Raw genomic sequence first — 20,051 nt, 5'->3', positions numbered from 1 at the left:
AGAGAAATGGAGAGAGGAGGGGAAGACAGATGGGGAGAGAAAGACAGACACCTGCAGACCTGCTTCACCGCCTGTGAAGCCACCTCCCCTGCAGGTGGGGAGCCGGGGGACGCTGCCTTGTTCTTAAGCATTTATTTTATTTCATTTTATTTTCGCCTCCAGGGTTATCACTGGTTTCGGTACCTGCACTATGAATCCACTGCTCCTGGTGGCTATGTTTTCCATTTTTATTGGATAGGACCGAGAGAAATTGAGAGAGGACGGGAAGACAAAGAGGGGGAGTGGTCCAGGAGGTGGTGCAATAGATAAGGATTCGGACTCTCAAGCATGAGGTCCCAAGTTCAATTCCCAGCAGCAAATGTACCAGAGTGATGTTTGTTTTTTTTTTCTCTCCTATCATTCCTCATGAATAAATAAATAAAATCTTTTAAAAAATAAGTAAGTAAACAAGATTAAAATTTTTTTTAAAAAGGGGGAGACAGACAACTGCAGACTTGCGGGGGGGGGCTTGAACCCGGGTCCTTGAGCACTGTAACATGTGTGCTTAGCCAGGTGTGGCACTGTCTGGCCCATTTATTTAGTGTTTATTTATTTACTTATTTTACCAGAGCACTGCCCAGCTCTATCATACAGTGGGGGGAGGTGTAGAATTGAACCCGGGACTTTGGAGCCTCTGGCACGAGTCTCTTTGCAAGCCTAACGCCTAACCATTATAACCACTATATTGTCTACCCCTGCCCCATATATATATTATTATTATTATTATTTATTTTTTTTTTAAACCAGAGCCCTGCTCAACTCTGGTTATGGTGGTGTGGGGAATTGAACCCGGAACTTTGGAGCCTCCGGCCTGAGATTCTCATGCATAACCATTATACTATCTACCCCCGGCCTATTTTTATTTCATCCTTGTCCAGGCATCTTGATGCACGATGGGCCCTGGGCCCTGGATTCCAGCAGGAGCAGGAGCTGCTCTCATCTCCCGGGCGGCCACCAGGGCGACTCGGCCAGCAGAGGGCGCCGGGGAGCCGGTTTGGGGACCCGCCCCTGTCCCCTCAGGACACGCCTCCCCGTGACGTATTTCCGCGTCATCTGCCTCCGAGGCCGACTGCCATTGGCTATGGGCGCTGGAGGGGGCGTGGCGCGGGCGGTGGGCGTGGCCTCCCCAGACCCCGCCCCCGGCCTGCGATCGCTCCGGGGCGCAGCGGCTGAGCTGGCTGCCGGGCGGCGGCGCTTCCCGGGCGGGCGGGCGGTCGGGCGGGCGGCGATCGGGGCTGCGGGCGCGAGCGGGGCCCAGGCTGCACCCACCGCGCGGACGCCTCGGGCTCCCCCGCGCGCCGACGGGGCGCCCCCGGGAAGGCACCCAGGGCCCCGGCCCCCTGCTCGGATCTGCGGGCACCCGGCGCCCCGGGCCGGGCCGAGATGCCCAAGAAGAAGCCGACGCCCATCCAGCTGAACCCGGCCCCCGACGGCTCGGCCGTGAACGGCACCAGCTCGGCCGAGTAAGTGTGCGGCCCCCACCCCGGGGTGCGGGCGCGATCGTCCGCTGACTCGGACCCGCCCGGGGCGCCCGGCGGCGGGGTGGGGTCCAGGCCTCGCCCGAGATGGGTGCCCGGCCGAGGTGGGTGCCCGGCCGAGGTGGGTGCCCGGCCGAGATGGGTGCCCGGCCGAGGTGGGTGCCCGGCCGAGGTGGGTGCCCGGCCGAGGTGGGTGCCCGGCCGAGATGGGTGCCCGGCCGAGGTGGGTGCCCGGCCGAGGTGGGTGCCCGGCCGAGGTGGGTGTCCGGCCGAGGTGGGTGTCCGGCCGAGGTGGGTGCCCGGCCGAGGTGGGTGCCCGGCGAGGGGACCTGCCCGGCCGAGGGGACCTGCCCGCCCGGCACCCACACCCGGCGCCTCGGGCTGGACTGGGGGCGAGCTCGTCTGCAGCCCGTCCATCTGCTTCCTTCCTTCCTCCCTTCCTGCCTCTGGAAGTCTTCATCTGCCTCCCTCCCTCCCTCCTTCTTTCCCTCCTTCCTGCCTCTGGAAGTCCTCTTCATCTGCCTCCCTCCTTCCTTCCTTCCTTCCTTCCTTCTGCCTTCCTCCCTCCCTCCTTCCTTCCCCCCTTCCCTCCCTCCCTCCTTCCCTCCTTCCTTCCTTCCTTCCTTCCTTCCTTCCTTCCTGTCTTCCTCTGGAAGTCCTCTTCATCTGCCTCCCTCCCTCCATCCCTCCTTCCTTCCTTCCTTCTGCTAGCAAATCACTCATCAGCAGCGACCCCCCTCACCCCCCCAATCTCCTTCCTGGGCCTCGAACCCCTCAACTTGCCACGGGGGGGGGAGGGGCAGCCGCGTGGCGGTGGAGCTACACGCGCGTTTCTGCAGCTTCTGTTCACAGACCAGCACTTGATTTTGCGGGTGTCTCTGAGCTGCCACAGTTTTTAGGGGGGGACTGGGTCGGAGACAGGGGCCTGCAGGGGAGAGACTGAGGGAAGGAAAAAGTAAACCAGGAAAGTTCCTCTGCCCTGCCCTGCCCCTGGGCGATTCCTGTAAACTGCCTTCCTCTTTCTGCCCGGTGGGTTTCCTTGGGGATGGGTGGCAGGTGGTCTGGCCAGGCCGGTGGTGAGAGCCCAGCCCAGCCCAGCCCAGCCCAGCCCCTCACCTGCACCTGCCCCCCAGTCCCACTGTGTTTGTTCTGCTGTTGATTCTTACAGGTCAGCCAGTTGCTCTGCAAACAGGTTCAGGTTCCCTCAGTATTTGTTTCCCTAAAACAGGCTGTTAGACTCTCAGCATCCACTTTGCACCCCACCCCAGCTCAGCTCTGGTTCGCGGTGGTGCTGGGGATTGAACCTGGGTCTTTGGAGCTTCAGGTACGAGAGTCTCTTTGCAGAAATATTATGCTGTCTATCCCCCCCCAAATTGATTTTAAACAATATTTATTTATTCCCTTTTGTTGCCCTTGTTTTTTATTGTTGTAGTTATTGTTGTTATTGATGTCGTTGTTGTTGGATAGGACAGAGAGAAATGGAGAGAGGAAGGGAAGACAGAGAGGGGGAGAGAAAGACTTCACTGCCTGTGAAGCGACACCCCTGAAGGTGGGGAGTTGGGGGGGGGGGCTCGAACCGGGATCCTTACGCAGCTCCTTGCACTTTGCACCACTTGCGCTTAGCCCTCTGCGCTACCGCCCTACTCCCACACTAGTTGGTTTTATAGATTTTTCTTCTCACTGAGAATTCACTGTTCCGGGCTGCCTTTTTCAGACAGAAAGAGCCAGCCAGGCAACAGGTGGAGGAAGGGAGAGAAAGACACCCCAGCACCACAGCTTCCCAGTGCAGCAGGAGAAGGGGCTTGAACCTGGGTCACGGGCGGCAAAGCAGATCCTTTCCCAGCTGAGCCATCTCACGGGCCCAGGACGCCTTTGAGCACAGGGGGTGCAGGCTGAAAGTTGTGGCGGGTCCCCTGTTCTCACAGTGGAAGGGCCTGGAATTCCACCAAAATGGAGGCGAGGGGAGAAAGTGCCCTGCACTTGGAGTGGGATGGGTTGCAGGTGACTGCTCAGCTGTTACATAACAGACATCATACCCAGGCTTGGTAACACTGCCTGCCCTCCCCCATACCAGAGCCTTGCGGTACTGGGGGCTCCGCCATAAACTATGGTTTAGCCTTTGCCATTGGCACCAGCAGGTCTGAGTAGAAGCCACTGTGAAGACTGGATGAGTGGATGCCTAGTCGGCCTCCCCAGATGTTAGTCGCGGGCAGATGTGGGGGAGAGCTTCACCCTGAAGGGGCATGTTTGCACTTCGGTGCCTTGGTAACTCCCTTTGCATTGTGCCCCCGCCGCCTTCACCATCTGCAGCCGTGGTGGCTTCCTGCCATGCTGGGATAGGCGGCATCTTGGTGGGGCCGCCCCCCAAGGTTCTCAGGCGTTCCTTGGGGAGAGCTGTCCACGCCTTTCGTCTCTCAGGGGGGCTTTTGAGCAGGGCTGCGGCTCCAGGACGTCGGCAAGCCGTGTGCACTGGAGGAGAAAAATCTAGAACAAACAGACCCTGGGCTGAAGGGAGGCTGGTGGCCTGGCTGATGAGGAGACTTCTCCGCGGCTCCTGGCGGGCTGGGGACTTCTCCTCCAGCTCTCTGACCCCACTCAGGAAAGCTGGGTTCTGAGGTTGGAGCTGACGTCTGTGCATGTTTCGGGTTGGGGTCCTGGAAGGAGAACAGATTCCTTTTGCAAATGTCTCTGACACGTGTGTCCGCAGTGCCAGGGAGCTCAGTGACCTGAACTCAGCTGGAGACAAGATAGTGTCAACAACCCCTGTCCAGGATGTTTCTGGCCCTGTCGAGGGGGTGGGGTGGGGGAGGAGGGGCAAAATCCAGAATCCTGGTGTGGGTGCTGAGGCTCTGGGGGTGAGCACAGGGTGCCTCCCACCTCCAGCCCTATACCCTGACTTCCCCCTGCCTGCTGCCTCCCCAGGGTCTTCTCTCACTTCCTCTGCGAGGCCTTTGTCTGGAGTGAATCACGCTTCCTCTTCCCAGTGAGGAAGGAAGCGATCATCACCTCTCTGCTGAGATCCCCTCAACTAAAGTGGGTCCCTCCCTTGTCACGTCAGCTGATTTTTAATGAGCCTAATTCACTGTCTCTCTTTTCTTTTTTACTACTTTATTTTATTATTATTATTTTTTAAAGAATTTACTTATTTACTAATGAGAAAGATAGGAGGAGAGAGAGAAAGAACCAGACATCACTCTGGTACATGTGCGGCTGGGGGTTGAACTTAGGACCTCATGCTTGAGAGTCCAATGCTTTATCCACTGCGCCACCTCCTGGACCACTATTTTATTTTTATTAAGAGAGATAACAAGGAGAAAATACTGAGAGACAACAGAGCCCTGCTCAGCTCTGGCTGATAGTGGTGCTAGGGATTGAACCTAGGACCTCAGAGCCTCAGGCAGGAGAGTCTGTTTGCAGAACCACTATGCTGTCTCCTCTGCACCATTATATTATTATTATTATTACTATTATTATTACTTTCCCCAGAGCCCTGCCCACTTCTGGCTGGTGTTGGTGCTGGGGATTAAACCTGGAACCTCAGGCAGGAGGAGCTTTTGCAGAACCACCGTGATGTCTCCCTGCCTTATATAATAATTATTACCATTATTGATTATTTTATTTTTTTAAGTCTTTTTTAAAATTTTTTATTTATTTTATTTATTTATTCCCTTTTGTTGCCCTTGTTGTTTTATTGTTGTAGTTATTATTGTTGTTGTTGTCGTTGTTGGATAGGACAGAGAGAAATGGAGAGAGGAGGGGAAGACAGAGGAGGAGAGAAAGACAGACACCTGCAGACCTGCTTCACCACCTGTGAAGCGACTCCCCTGCAGGTGGGGAGCCGGGGGCTCGAACCGGGATCCTTATGCCGGTCCCTGCGCTTTGCGCCACCTGCGCTTAACCCGCTGCGCTACCGCCCGACTCCCTGTTATTTTATTTTATTATCATTATTTTCCCCAGAGCCCTGCCCAGTTCTGGCTGATGATGGTGCTGGGGATTGAACCCGGGGCCTCGGAGCCTCAGGCAGGAGAGTCTCATGGAGAACCACCATGCTGTCTCCCCTGTTTCCTGTCTCTTATTTCTCCACGGAGGTGCTGTGGGCTCTGTCTCAATCCATCCACTAAAGACCAGAGGCAGACTCACTTTATGGACGCAGGATCAACAACACTCCTTGGCAGGGTCAGACAGAGATGTTTGTTGGGTGAGTCAGGGAGGGAACAAAGCTTCCAGAATTTGTACAGTGTGTCAGACAAGCCCATTTTGTACCTTTCACTTTTCCTTTTTTCTCTTCTTTCTTTTTTTTTTTTTAATTTCTTTATTGGGGAATTCATGTTTTACATTCAACAGTAAGTACATTCCCCAGATTCCCATATAATAATACAAACCCCACTAGGTCCTCTGAATCCTTCTTGGACCTGTATTCTCCCCACCAGAGTCTTTTACTTTGGTGCAATACGCCAATTCCAGTTCAGGTTCTACTTGTGTTTTCTCTACTGATGTTGTTTTTCAACTTTGGAGTCTGAGAGTGAGATCATCCCGTATTCATCCTTCTGTTTCTGACTCATTTCACTCAACATGATTTCTTCAAGCTCCATCCAAGATTGGCTGAAAATGGTGAAATCACCATTTTTGATAGCTGAGTATATTGTTGGACACCTGGGTTGCTTCCAGGTTTTGGCTATTACACATTGTGCTGCCAAGAACATATGTGTACACAGATCTTTTTGGATAGGTGTGTTGGGTTCCTTAGGATCTATCCCCAGGAGAGGAATTGCAGGGTCATAGGGTGGGTCCATTTCTAGCCTTCTGAGAGTTCTCCAGACTGTTCTCCACAGAGGTTGGACCAATTGACATTCCCACCAGCAGTGCAGGAGGGTTCCTTTGACCCCACACCCTCTCCAGCATTTGCTGCTGTTACCTTTTCTGATGTCTGACATTCTCACAGGAGTGAAGTGGTCTCTCATTGTTGTCTTGATTTGCATTTCTCTGACAATCAGAGACTTGGAACATTTTTTCATGTGTTTGCTACTGTGCTCTAGTTAACCTCTCTAGTTCAAGCACATTCTAGAACCCAAGTGTTGAGCTCTAATTAAATGATTGGATATTTCTCTGGTATAGCATAAGTCATTATTTCTTTATGCCTAGACTGGTGTGACTCCTCCCTTTATGGGTGTTTAACTCAGTGGTTCTGGAGAAGACTTTTAGGAGCAAGGTTCCAAGGGCCAGGAGGTGGCGCAGTGGGTAAAGCCCTGGGCTCGCAGGCATGAGCTGCTGAGTTCAGTCCCTTGGCAGCGCACAGACCAGAGTGATATCTGGACTTCCTCTCTCCACCTGTCTTTCTCATTGATAAATAAATGATAACAATAAAGGAGTGAGGCTCTGAGGTCTCAGGTTCAAGTCCAGTGCTACTATATGGCTGTGTTGAGCAGACAACAAAGTGGTCTGGTGTCTCTGTTTCTCTCTTTCATTAACATAAAAGATTTCATTTTTAAAGGATTTTATTCATTTACTTTTATTTATTTATTTTTGCCTCCAGGGTTATTGCTGGGGCTGGGTGCCTGCACTACGAATCCACTGCTCCTAGAGGTACCCTTGTTGTCGTTGTTTATTATTGTTGTAATTGCTGTTATTGGGTAGGACAGAGAGAAATGGAGAGAGGAGGGGAAGACAGAAAGGGGGAGAGAAAGACAGACACCTGCAGACCTGCTTCACCGCTTGTGAAGCAACTCCCCTGCAGGTGGGGAGCCGGGGCTCGAACCGGGATCCTTAAGCCGGTCCTTGCGCTTTGCACCACATGCACTTAGCCCGCTACGCTACCGCCCGGCTCCCCGACTTTATTTATTTTAAAATGTTATGTACTTATGGTCGGATAGAGTCAGATACACTTGCAGCCCTGCCCCACCACTCGTGAAGTTTCCTTCCTGCAGGTGGGGGCCGGGGGCTTGAACCTGATCCCCTCACTTAGGGATGTGTGGGCTCAACCAGGTGCACCACCTCCTAGCCCCTACAAATAAAATATTTCTTTAAAAAAATTTTTTTTGCCTCCAGGGTTATTGCTGGGCTCAGTGCCTGCACCATAAATCCACTGCTCCTGGAGGCCACCCCCCACCCGGTTTGTTGTCCTTGTTGTAGCCTTGTTGTTATTATTATTGTTGTTGATGTCGTTCTTTGTTGGACAGGACAGAGAGAAATGGAGAGAGGAGGGGAAGACAGGGGGAGAGAAAGACAGACACCTGCAGACCTGCTTCACCGCCTGTGAAGTGACCCCCCTGCAGGTGGGGAGCCGGGGGCTCGAACCAGGGTCCTTATGCCGGTCCTTGCGCCCGACCCCCAAAGTATTTCTTCCTTAATCAGTGAGAGCGGAGGAGGGAGAGAGCACAGGAAGCAGAGCATCACCCCTGGCACCTGCACTGCCTGGGGATCGAACTGGGGGCCTTACACCTGAGAGGCCGGCACCTCATCCTCTAGCCCCAGCCTGGGACGCTTCTCTTTTGTGTCTTAAACCGCATGGCCGCTGTTGGCATTGGGGAGGCTCGGTGCTGCCCGGGCTGCAGAATCCAGCCCAAACTTGAATCCACTCAGGACCCAGTTTCCTGCTGACAGGAAACCCACGTGAAATGACACCCAGAGAGAGGGGTCAGGTAAATCCAGGGCACGGGCCACTCTCCAGAACACCTGACCGCTCGCTCAGATGGTCAGTGCTGGGGGGCGGGCGGGGGTGGCTGCCTTCTGGAGTCAGTGGCCGTGAAGTAGCCGGACGTTTGAATAGAAGATTCATGTTTGTTTTGTTTTGTTTTGGCCTCCAGGGTTGTTACTGGGGCTCAGTGCCTTGTCATTGCTGATGTTGGATAGGACAGAGAGAAATGGAGAGAGGAGGAGAGAAAGACAGACACTTGCAAACCTACTTCACCACCTGTGGAGTGACCCCCCTGCAGCCGGGGGCTCGAACCAGGATCCTTACACCTGTCCTTAGGCGGGTCCTTGTGCTTCACACCATGTGTACTCACCCACTGCACTACCCCCAAAGATTCATGTTTTTTTTTTTTCCCCCTCCGGGGTTATTGCTGGGCTCGGTGCCTGCACCATGAATCCACCGCTCCTGGAGGCCATTTTAAACCCTTTTGTTGCCCTTGTTGTTGTAGCCTCGTTGTGGTTATTATTATTGCCATGTTGACACTGTTGTTGTTGGATAGGACAGAGAGAAATGGAGAGAGGAGGGGAAGACAGAGAGGGGGAGAGAAAGACAGACACCTGCAGACCTGCTTCACTGCCTGTGAAGCGACTCCCCTGCAGGTGGGGAGCCGGGGGCTCGAACCGGGATCCTTATGCCGGTCCTTGCGCTTTGTGCCACCTGCGCTTAACCCACTGCGCCACCACCCGACCCCCAGATTCATGGTTTTAAAAACATTTATTTATCTGCTTATGAGGGAGAGAGAGAACCATAACATAGCATTACTCTGGCACATACGGTGCTGGGGATCGAACTTGGGTCCTCATGCTTGAGAGTCCAACATTTTATCTTGCCGTTCCTTTTTCCGACTACCTTTTTGAGAGGACTCCCCCCTCCCTCCTTTCTTTTCTTGGGCTTCGGTGTCAGCACTACGAATCCATTGCTCCTGGTGGCCATTTTTTCCATAAGGAGAGGACAGAGAGAAATTGAGAGGAGGGGGAGATAGAGAGGGAGAGAGACAGAGAGACACCTGCAGACCTGCCTCGCCGCTTGTGAAACATCCCCACTGCAATCGGGGAGCTGGGGGCTCGAACCTCCAGTCCTTGTGCTTAGGACCACACGTGCCCAGCTAGATGCACCACCGCCCGGCCCCTGAAACCCAAGTCTCTGTCGGTGTTAAATTAAATTACTGATGATGGACTGAATACGTCTCAGTGTTGAACAGACCACCGCCACCAAAATCCCCTTGCTAGCTTGGCTCACACAGGCAGCTCTGGTGGCAGCCTGTGTGAAAAAGAAACAGAGACGCCACCGGCTGGAGGAAGTTCACGGGAACCCCAGGAGAGAAAGAGAGGGTCCCAGTTCTGTTCCCAGGGTTCCCTTCCAGAAGCTGCCGGCTTGGAAAGCCCTCGATGCCGCTGGATGGTGTTTTCCGGAAGGCTCCGGGCCGGGCCTGAGCGGGCAGCCCCCCAGATTGCTGTGAGGAGTCTTGGGCGCCAGCTAAGCGCACCTGCGGGAGGAGGGGGGCTTTTGGTTTCCAGGTGGCAGGTGCCGCTCTGAACGCTGGTGCAGGGGCCGCCGGCTGCTGAGAGTATCTCGACCTGCTTCCGATTTCTGGGTTTCCTGGGGGCCATTCCACGCTGGCGTCAGCAGGGGAGTCAGATTAAGAAGTGGGGCGGGCATGCACCTGGTCAAGGACCCATGTTACAGTGCACAGGAACCCAGGGTCACACTCCCAGGGTCCACGCGCAGGGAGGAGCGACGCGTGGTGAAGCAGTGCTACAGGTCTCTCCCTCTCTCTCCCTCTCTCTCTCCCACTCCCTCTTGGTTTCTCTCTGGCTTTTTAAAAAATACTTATTTATTCCCTTCTGTTACCCTTGTTGTTTTTCTCTCTGTCTTATACACGCCAGGAAAAGACGAGAAAAAGAAAGAAGTGACATGGGGCTGACCCGGGAGGTGGGTACAGTAGATACAAGCATCGGGCCCTGAAAGCACAAGGTCCCAAGTTCAATCCCGGCACCAGATGTGCCGGAGTGATTCTCTGTTGCCCTTACTCCCTCCCTCTCTTCCTCATTAATATCATAAAGAAAGAAATGACTTTAAAATTAGTGAAATGGAGGTGGAAGAATAAATAAACTAAGCCCCTCCATCTTTGAACATTTTCCTGTCTGAACACAACTTAAATTTTATATTTTTAAAATAATTTTATTATCTTTATTGATTGGATAGACAGCCAGAAATCGAGTGGGAAGGGAGTGATAGGGAGAGAGACAGAGAGACCCCTGCAGCCCTGCTTCACCACTCGTGAAGCCTCCCCCTTGCAGGTGGGGACCGGGGGCTTGAACCTGGGTCCTTGTGCATGTGATATGTGTGTGTGTGCTCAGCCAAGTGCACCACCACCTGGCCCCCACAACTCAAATTTATTTGAGTATATAAACACTTTCACAAGCCTGCAGACATTAGTTTGGTGTTTGGTGTGTTCATCTTATTGGATGCATAGTTAGATTTTTTAAAATATTTATTTTATTTATTTATTCCCTTTTGTTGCCCTTGTTTTATTATTGTAGTTATTATTGTTGTTGTCGTTGTTGGATAGGACAGAGAGAAATGGAGAGAGGAGGGGAAGACAGAGAGGAGGAGAGAAAGATAGACACCTGCAGACCTGCTTCACTGCCTGTGAAGCGACTCCCCTGCAGGTGGGGAGCCGGGGGCTCGAACTGGTGGGATCCTTATGCCGGTCCTTGCGCTTTGCACCACGTGTGCTTAACCCGCTGCGCTACAGCCCGACTCCCGCGTAGTTAGATTTTTAAAAATTTATTTATTTATTTATTTAAAAAAGGAGACATTAACAAAACCATAGAATAAGAGGAGTACAACTCCACACAATTCCCACCCCCAGAACTCCGTATCCCATCCCCTCCCCTGATAGCTTTCCCATTCTTTATCCCTCTGGGAGCATGGACCCAGGGTCATTGTGGGGTGCAGAGGGTGGAAGGTCTGGCTTCTGTAATTGCTTCCCCGCTGAACACGGGTGTTGACTGGTGGATCCATTTTCCCAGCCTGTCTCTCTCTCTTTCCCTAGTGGGGCAGGGCTCTGGGGAGCAGTAGATTTCCCCCCCCCCCCCACATCTTTCCTAGACCTCTCTCTCTTTGGCGAAGAGTATGATCTGGTCTGATAGGGATCTGAGGAGGCAGATGGTACTTTGTTGATAATTCAGGTCGCTTCCAGCATCTTATTTGTTGATAATCTTTAATTTTTTTTTTTTTTTTTTTTGGTTTTGGAAGCATTTCTGTTTGGTTCGGCTTTGGGATGAATTCATTCTCAAATCAGAGGCAATGAGCCCTGTCTCCACTCTTGTTACAAATTAACAAGCCAGTCTGCTCTTTCTCTAGCTTCAGGAAGTGGCTGTTAAACAAACAAGTTTAGTAGGGCTGGCGGAATAATTCGAAGTGGCTGTTAAACAAACAAGTTTAGTAGGGCTGGCGGAATAGTTCGCTGAGATACTGCACTGCTGTGCCTTGTGTGTCGCCAGGGTCAAGTGTGGCCCTGAGGCCCTCACCACTCTGAAGGAGGCTTCAGTGCTGTGTTCTCTCTCTCTCTCTCTCCCTCCCTCTCTCTCCCTATCCCTCTCTCTCCCTCTCCTTCTCTCCCTCTAGGTTTAGTGATTTATTATTATTATTGACTGGGCATCCCTGGGGCTTTTCTCTCCTTTTTAATATTTATTAATTATTACAGCTATGGCAACAGTAACAACTACAACAAGGGCAACAACAAGGGCAATAAAATGGGGAAAGTGGCCTCCAGGAGCAGTGGATTCGTAGTGCAGGCACCAAGCCCCAGCGATAACCCTGGAGGAAAAAAAAGAAAAGAAAAAAATTTTTAAAAATTATTATTTTACCAGAGCACTGCTCAGTCTGGCTTATGGTAGTGCAGGGGATTTTATTTGTTTATTAATGAGAAAGAGAGAGAAAGAACCAGATATGATTCTGTTGCCAGGGATCAAACTCAGGACCTCATGCTTGAGAGTCCAGTTTTTTATCCACTGCATCACCTCCCAGACCACTGTCCTGGGGCCTTCTCTAAAGGGTACTCTCCATGCTTTGCTTCCCAGGCCATATTCCTAAAATGTTTCACTTATTTTTTAATGAAAGAGAGATAGGCCAGAGCCCTGCTGAGCTCTGGCTGATGGTGGTGAACCCAGGACCCTCGGAGCCTCAGGCAGGAGAGTCTTTTGCAGAACCCCTGTGCTGTCTCCCAGGCCCACCAGGCTGTTTCTGAGACTCCTGTCTCTTTGTCAGACACTGAGCACGGTTCCCTGTGCCGAAAGTCCAGGTCAGTGAGGGCGTCCTTCTCTCCAGGAATCTAAAATATCTCGGGGAGGAGGGCAGGAAGGAGGGAGCAGCTGGCTGCAGGGGACTCTCCGAGGCACCAGAGGAGGAAGAAACACGTGGGGAGATTAGGAGCTTGGCGAGATGACATCGGAGCTGGGTCTTGAAGGATGTCCAGGATGTCCATGGGGGGAGGCAGGAAGGAGCTGGGGGCAGGACCAGAGGCCACACACGTGGGGGAACCCGCTGTGGCCAGGGCCAGTCCAGGGTGCAGGGGCCTCGTGCGGGCTGCCAGGATGAAGCTGGACAGGTAGGTGGTGACTGGGGCCCATGGCGTTGGGCTGGGCCTCTGTGAACGCCAACACTTGCCCCCTCACCAGTTCTTAAGAGATCGGATGGGCTATTAAATAAGGCTTCTGCATGTTTCTCTTCATTTTTGTTGTCGTTGGTTTGAGTCTCCTTTTAGATGGCTGTCTGTGGTGCAGGGGCTGCGTTGTGTCAGGCGAGGCTTTCTTTTTGTACCAAAGGCCAAGAGGGAAAAGAAATGCACTGTAGCAGAGCCGACTTCACAGACAGCCTCCTCCGTCCGTCCTTTGCACGGTTGACCGTGTGCCATCTGGAACTGAGAGACGTGTCCCCGTCGCCGTGTTCTGACCTACAGGGTCCCGTTCACAGGGGTTGTGGTTACTTTTGGCTTCTGGGGATTCTGGTACCGTTCATTCATTTCCATGGATCATTATTACTATTATTGTTGTTATTATTATTATTTTAAGTGTTTGCAGATGACAAATGATGACCTGGTCAAACCAGTTAGCAACAGCTTGCTGTGGGCTGGTAGCAGGAGAACTGAAATGGTCAAGATTAACTTAGACAAGTGAATTTTTCTCCACGAGTTCCAGCCTCTTACTGGGGCTTGTTGAAGTAGGAATTATTGACCCGTCTGTTATATTTGTAGATTCTTCTTTGCTTGGGCTTTCTGTTGTGTTAATCCACATCTGACATTTCTCCTGTCACTCATGACTCTGTGGTTTAAAACCCTGAGACAGAGCTGGCACTTAGTTATTCTTTTCAGGTATAAACATAGGGATTTCCCATCTGGATCGTTTGTGAAATGACGACCCACATAGTGCAGTGGACATCCCCTTGTGTCATGTCAGTTGCCTTCTTACAGTAAGAATCTCTCATGTCTACCTTTTTTTCTTTTATTCTTTTTATTTATTTTTAATTTTTTTACCTCCAGGGTTATTGCTGGGGCTCGGTGCCTGCACCACGAATCCACGGCTCCTGGAGGCCTTTTTTTTTTTTTTTTTAAATAATTATTCCCTTTTGTTGTTCTTGCTGTTTTATTGTTGTAGTCATTACTTATGTCGTTGTTGTTGGATAGGACAGAGAGAAATGGAGAGAGGAGGGGAAGACAGAGAGGGGGAGAGAAAGATAAGAAACCTGCAGACCTGCTTCACCGCTTGTGAAGCGACCCCCCTGCAGGTGGGGAGCTGGGGACTTGAACTGGAGTCCTTACCGGGTCCTTCTGCTTTGCGCCACCTATGCTTAACCCACTGCGCTACAGCCCGACTCCCGAGGCCATTTTTTTCCCTTTTGTTGCCCTTGTTGTTTTATTGTTGTTGTGGTTATTGTTGTTGTTGTTACTGATGTCGTTGTTGTTAGATAGGACAGAGAGAAATGGAGAGAGGAGGGGAAGACAGAGGGGGAGAGAAAGATAGGCACCTGCAGACCTGCTTCACCACCTGTGAAGTGACTCCCTTGCAGGTGGGGAGCCGGGGGCTCGAACGGGGATCTAAATTATATGCCTGTCCTTACGCTTCATGCCACCTGTGCTTAACCCGCTGCGCTACTGCCCAGCCCCCCCCTATTTTTCTTTTTCACGTCTACTTTTGTGTGGTGTGACAATATATATATATATATATATGGGGCCAGGTGGTGCCGCACCTGTGTGAGCACAGGAGTCACAGTGCACAAGGACCCAGGTTCGAGCCCCCGGCCCCACTTGCAGGGGGAAAGCCTTGTGAGTGGTGAAGCAGGGCTGCAGGTGTCTCTCTGTCTCTCTCCCTATCTCCCCCTTCCCTCTTGATTTCTGGCTGCCTTTATTCAATAAATAAATAAATATCATTAAAAATAAATAATAATAATAAATGAGTTGGGGAGATGGCTTAGTGGGAGGGCACAGGACCCACATGTGGGAGGCTCTGGGTTGAGTCCTTAGCACTATGATAAAACAGTGGGGTTAAGACAGACCTAAGTATCCTTCTTGTCTTTTTAAATTTTTTTTCTTTATTATTTATTTTCCTTTTTTGTTGCCCTTGTTGTTTTATTGTTGTAGTTATTATTGTTGTTGTTATTGATGTCATTGTTGTTGGATAGGACAGAGAGAAATGGAGAGGGGAGGGGAAGACAGAGGAGGAGAGAAAGACAGACACCTGCAGACCTGCTTCACCGCCTGGGAAGCGACTCCCCTGCAGGTGGGGAGCCGGGGGCTTGAACTTGGGTCCTTGTGCATGGTTCCGTGTACTCAACCAGATATACCACTGCCTTTTTTTTCTTCTCCTTCTGATTTTTATTTGACAGTACAGAGAGAAATTGTGTGGGGAGGGGTGACGGAGAGGAGGAGAGAAAGATAGACACTTGCAGACCTGCTTCACCGCTTGTGAAGTGTCCTCTCTGCAGGCGGGGACCAGGAACTTGAACCTGGGTCCTTGCTCATGGTGATATGTGCGCTTAACTGAGTGTACCACGACCCAGCCCCTGCCTCTATTAATTTTTTTTTAAACATGATGCTTGTTTCCTTTTTAAAATATTTATTTGTGGGGCCACGCAGTGGTGCACCTGGTTGAGTGCACACATTACAGAGCTCAAGGACCTGGGTTCAAGCACCTGGTCCCCACCTACAGGGGGAAAGCTTCACGAGTGGTGAGGCAGGGCTGCAGGTGTCTCTCTGTCTCTCTCTATCTCCCCTCCTTTCAATTTCTCTGTCTCTCCTTCTCTAGCTCTCCCTTCCCCCTCAAGTCCTCTCTGTCACTAATAACTAAATAAAAATAAAAGAACAATTAAAAAAATATAAAGTGCCAAGCATGGAAGTCTTTAAAAATATATATTTATTTGTTGGACAAGACACAGAGAAGTTGAGAGATGAAGGGGAGATAGAGAGGGAAAGAGAGTGGCCTGGAGGTGGCGCAGTGGATCAAGCACTGGATTCTCAACCATGAGGTCCCAAGTTCAATCCCCGGCAGCACATGTACCAGAGTGATGTCTGGTTCTTTCTCTCTCTCCTCTTGTCATTCTCATGAGTAAATAAAGAAATTCTTAAGAAAAAAACAAACAGACACCTGCAGTCCTTCCCAGGTGGGGAACAGGGGCTTGAACCAGGATCCTTGAGCACTGTAATGTGTGCACTTAACCGGGTGTGCTACCCCCCGGCCCCCTGTCTGTCTATTTAATGGGAGAGAGAAAAGCACCCCCCCCCATGCAGTGCCAGGAGTCCAGCTCGGGCCCGGTCCTGTCCTTTACTGCTGACTTCTCCCCGGGCTGCCGACACTGTGCTTGCTCACCAGCCTGGGTACAAAGCAGCAAGCGGCCCTGCGCTCAAGGGATCATCCAGGGGCGGCCCTGGGAAAGCCATCTCCCTGGCAGGAGAGCGAGGAGGAGGCCCCAGTCCAGCCCGTTTTCAGGCTGCGCAGTGAGGGCTTATAGAAGCACTGGTTTCAAAATAACCACAGCCCCAAGCCGCCTTGCAATACGCATCTTTCTGGAGTTAAACTGTTACAAGAAAGGCTCAGACTCTGAAGTACGATTTGCTTTCCGGACCAGGCGGGGACAGTGGGGCTGAGTGAATGATCCACACAGGGGCTCTGGCCCAGGTTAAAAATTGAAATGGGCCGGGGGGTGGTGGTGGTGGTGGTGGTGGAAGGAGGAGGTAATGACCCCATGGACCACGTGCGCTTCACCCGTGACACTAAGCCCGACTCCACTTCTTTTTAATCTTTATTGGATAGAGACATCCGGAAATGGAAGAGGAAGCGGGAGATAGAGAGGGAGAGAAACAGAGAGACACCTGCAGCCCTGCTTCACCACTTTCAAAGCTTTCCCCCTGAAGGTGGGGACTGGGGCCTTGAACCTGGGTCCTTGTGTGCTGTAACATGTGCGCTCGACCAGCTAAGCCACCACCCGGCCCCTAGGTTAGTTCTAGAAAGGAAAAGAAGAGAAAATAAAAGTAAAGAAAAGACAAGACTCGGCCGGGTGGCGCATCTGGTTGAATGCACATGTTACAGTGCTCAAGGACTCAAGTTCAAGCCCCCGGTCCCACCTGCAGGGGGAGAGCTTTGCAAATGCTGAAGCAGGGCTGCAGGTGTCTCTCTCGTCTCTCCTCCCCTCCATCTCCTCCGCCCCTCTCAATTTCTGGCTGTCTCTGCCCAATAAATAAAGAGAATAAAAACCATTAAAAAGAAGACAATACTCGGGGGTCAGAACCCCTGGCCCCGTGTGACTCCACAGTAGACTCCAGCAAACAGCCCTTCCAGAATGGCCTTTGCGGTGGGAGGCCAGAGCCGCTACCAAGATTTTCTGAGCTAAACTGTAAACCTTTTCAGTGGCTTCTTGCAAACCCACTGGAAATCTCACCGAAATGCCAGCCAGCGTTGCCGCCTCCGTCCCTTCTAGAACTCTCTGAGTCTGAGGAACGGTGAGGAGACGGGGAGAGAATCGGTGACTGTCCCAGTAGTGTCATTTAAATTTTTTTTCTTTATTTTTATTTCTAATTTAATTAGTGATTTACAAAAGTATAAAATATCGGGGTATAATTAATTCCACACCATTCCTCCAGAGTTCTGTGTCTCCACCCCCTCCACTGGAAACTCCAGTGATTCTCTTAAGGTCACAGTTAGGAGCTGACTATTACTTCAATAACTGTCTGTCTGTCTATCTATCTCTCTATATTTTTCCTTATTTATTTATTTTTTAAATCTATCTTTATTTCCTTTTGTTGCCCTTGTTGTTTTCTTGTTGCAATTGATGTCCTTGTTGTTGGATAGGACAGAGAGAAGTGGAGAGAGGAGGGGAAGACAGAGAGGGGGAGAGAAAGACAGACACCTGCAGACCTGCTTCACCGCCTGTGAAGCGACTCCCCTGCAGGTGGGGAGCCGGGGGCTCGAACTGGGATCCTTAGGCCGGTCCTTGGGCTTGGCGCCACCTGCGTTTAAACCGCTGTGCTACCGCCCGACTCCCTCTATCCTCATTTTTCCCTATGGCCCTGCCTTCTCTTTCTAAATCACACCCACACCTATTACTGCTTCTGAATAGCCTTCCTTCCTTCCCCCTTCTTTCTCACGGTCCTGATGGAGTTGGGGTTCAGAGCCCTCTGGTCATCGTCCCCTAACATTTCTCCCAGTTTTGGGAGTATGGAACCAAATTCTTTGATGGGGTACAGAAGGTGGGAGTTCTGGCTTCTGTAATTGCTTCTCCATTGGACATGGGCGTTGGCAGGTCGATCCACACCCCCAGCCTGTTTCTGTTATTTTGATTTGACTTGATTTTGATTTTTGTGTTTTACCAGGGCACTGTTCAGCTCTGGCTTAGTATGGTGGGGATTGGGGACTGAACCTGGCATCTGTTGTCTCAGGCATGGAAGTCTTTTTTTTATTTTATTTTATTTATTTACGTTCCCTTTTGTTGCCCTTGTTGTTTTATTGTTGTAGTTATTGTTGTCGTTGTTAGGACAAAGAGAAATGGAGAGAGCAGGGGAAGACAGAGAGGGGGAGAGAAAGACAGACACCTGCAGACCTGCTTCACCGCTCATGAATGAAGCTTTCCCCCCTGCAGGTGGAGGTTAAAGAGTTGGGCTGACAAGTGTTCATTCCTTGACTTTCCTTGTTTCACGAGACACTTGGTCCTTGGCCTTGTTTTATTCTGGTAACTATAACGAGTGACGGGTTAGCTCTCAGCATCCCCGCACTGCTTTTTCTGGAGTGTTCTTCTAACTCACCCAGCAATTAAATGACTCAAAACCAGAGAGCAGCTCCAGTGCACTTCCACATTAAAAGAAGGAGCAGCCGCAGCAGCAGCAGCTATAAAAGACGAGTCGGGGAAGTCAGTGGGGGGGAAGTACCGGAAACTACTGACAGGTGTCGAGGTCACTTGGGACAAAGACTCAGCTTTTTCTGCACTCTCTGCTGGTGCCTGTGAATTCCTGAGTGCGGGTGTGAGATGCTGGGCGCCTGGGGTACGGAAGTCTGAGTTCCTGTTCCGGAGGCAGTGCGTGCGGGGAGGTCCTGGAAGTGGGCCCCAGGGGCAGCCTGCTGCCCAGAGCTGCACCTGCAGACCCAGCTGTTCTCAGGGGCCTCCTCGGGACTGGCCAGTTGCCTCCAAGGCCAGAAGTTTTTATCCCTGGAGGACAGCCTAACTGGAAACACAACTTCCTTTTTTTGGGGAAGGCCCACCGGTCTATTTATATCCACTATCTAGAACTGGCACCAAAGCCGCAGGAAAGCGCACCAGGGAATCAAGTTATTTGCACAGGGGTGCACAACCGGTGGGGAAATGGTAGGACTGAGTTCCTAGCACTCGGCTCAGACGTCCTGTCGTGTCTTAACACCCATGTTTCCCCCCAAGGATTGCACAAATGCTAGAGGTCTGCAGAGCTGCCCTCTCCAGGAACTTGGCGGGTACCACCCACGGGAGGCTCCAGCGTCATCACTGGGGCTTGGTGCCAGCACTATGAAGCCACTGCTCCTGGTGGCCATTTTCTTTCCCCATTTTATTGGACAGGACAGAAATCGAGAGGGGAGGAAGAGAGAAGGAGAGAGAGCTCGGGCCAGGCAGTGGTGCCCCTGGTTAAGTGCACACATGACAGGGCGCAAGGACCTGGGCTCAAGCCCCAGCCCCCACCTGCGGGGGAAAGCCTCACGACTGGTGAAGCAGGGCTGCAGGGGTCTCTCTCCCTCCTCTTTCCTCCTCTTCCCTCCTCTTTTTTTTTTTTTTTTAATATTTTATTTATTAATGAGAAAGGAGGAGTGAGAAAGAACCAGACATCATTCTGGTACATGTGCTGCTGGGGACTGAACTTGGGACCTCATGCTTGAGAGTCCAGTGCTGTGTCCATCACACCATCTCTTGGACCACTTAAATGTTTGGTTTTTTTTTTTTCTTTATTATTATCAGTATTATTTTTTACCAGAGCACTGCTCAGTTCGGGCTTATAGTGGTGCAGGGGATTGAACCTGGGACTTGGGAACCTCAGGCAGGAGAGTCTCTCTGCATAACTATTGTGCTATCTACCTTCACCTTTCCCCTCTCAATGTCTCTCCATGCCTATCCAAAATATTGGGATGGTCAGAAAAAAATCTGCATAGAAGAATAGTCACGACTCTACAGACAGTCCAATGGCTAGCACTTAAAAATCATAATAATCCCCCCAGCACCAGGCAGGTAACTAACTCAGTGGCGGTTAGCAGGACTCAGTGAGTGGAAGGACCTGAGTTTGGTCCCCAGTCATCCCATATTGGAGCGATGCTCATAAATAGCTTTAAAAA

The 20,051-nt window shown here is 51.4% G+C and overlaps 1 protein-coding gene across 3 annotated transcripts in view; it reads left to right on the top strand.

Annotated features, from left to right (window-relative positions):
- The first annotated feature begins 1,277 nt into the window (after window positions 1-1,277).
- Window positions 1,278-20,051, top strand: part of MAP2K1 (mitogen-activated protein kinase kinase 1) — a 60,388-nt gene continuing 41,614 nt past the window's right edge. For 2 of the 3 annotated variants that reach the window (XM_060175665.1, XM_060175663.1), the window contains exon 1: window positions 1,278-1,502. In XM_060175665.1, coding sequence (XP_060031648.1) covers window positions 1,423-1,502 — 80 coding nt within the window. In that variant the 5' untranslated portion in view covers window positions 1,278-1,422. Of the gene's footprint in view, window positions 1,503-12,702; window positions 12,824-20,051 lie in introns of those variants that run through there. The other variant, XM_060175664.1, reaches the window with a different exon arrangement.

The sequence above is a fragment of the Erinaceus europaeus genome, chromosome 16, assembly GCF_950295315.1.
Source record: "Erinaceus europaeus chromosome 16, mEriEur2.1, whole genome shotgun sequence".
In the NCBI taxonomy this organism is placed as follows: domain Eukaryota; kingdom Metazoa; phylum Chordata; class Mammalia; order Eulipotyphla; family Erinaceidae; genus Erinaceus; species Erinaceus europaeus.
This window is presented reverse-complemented; position numbering and strand designations above follow the sequence as displayed.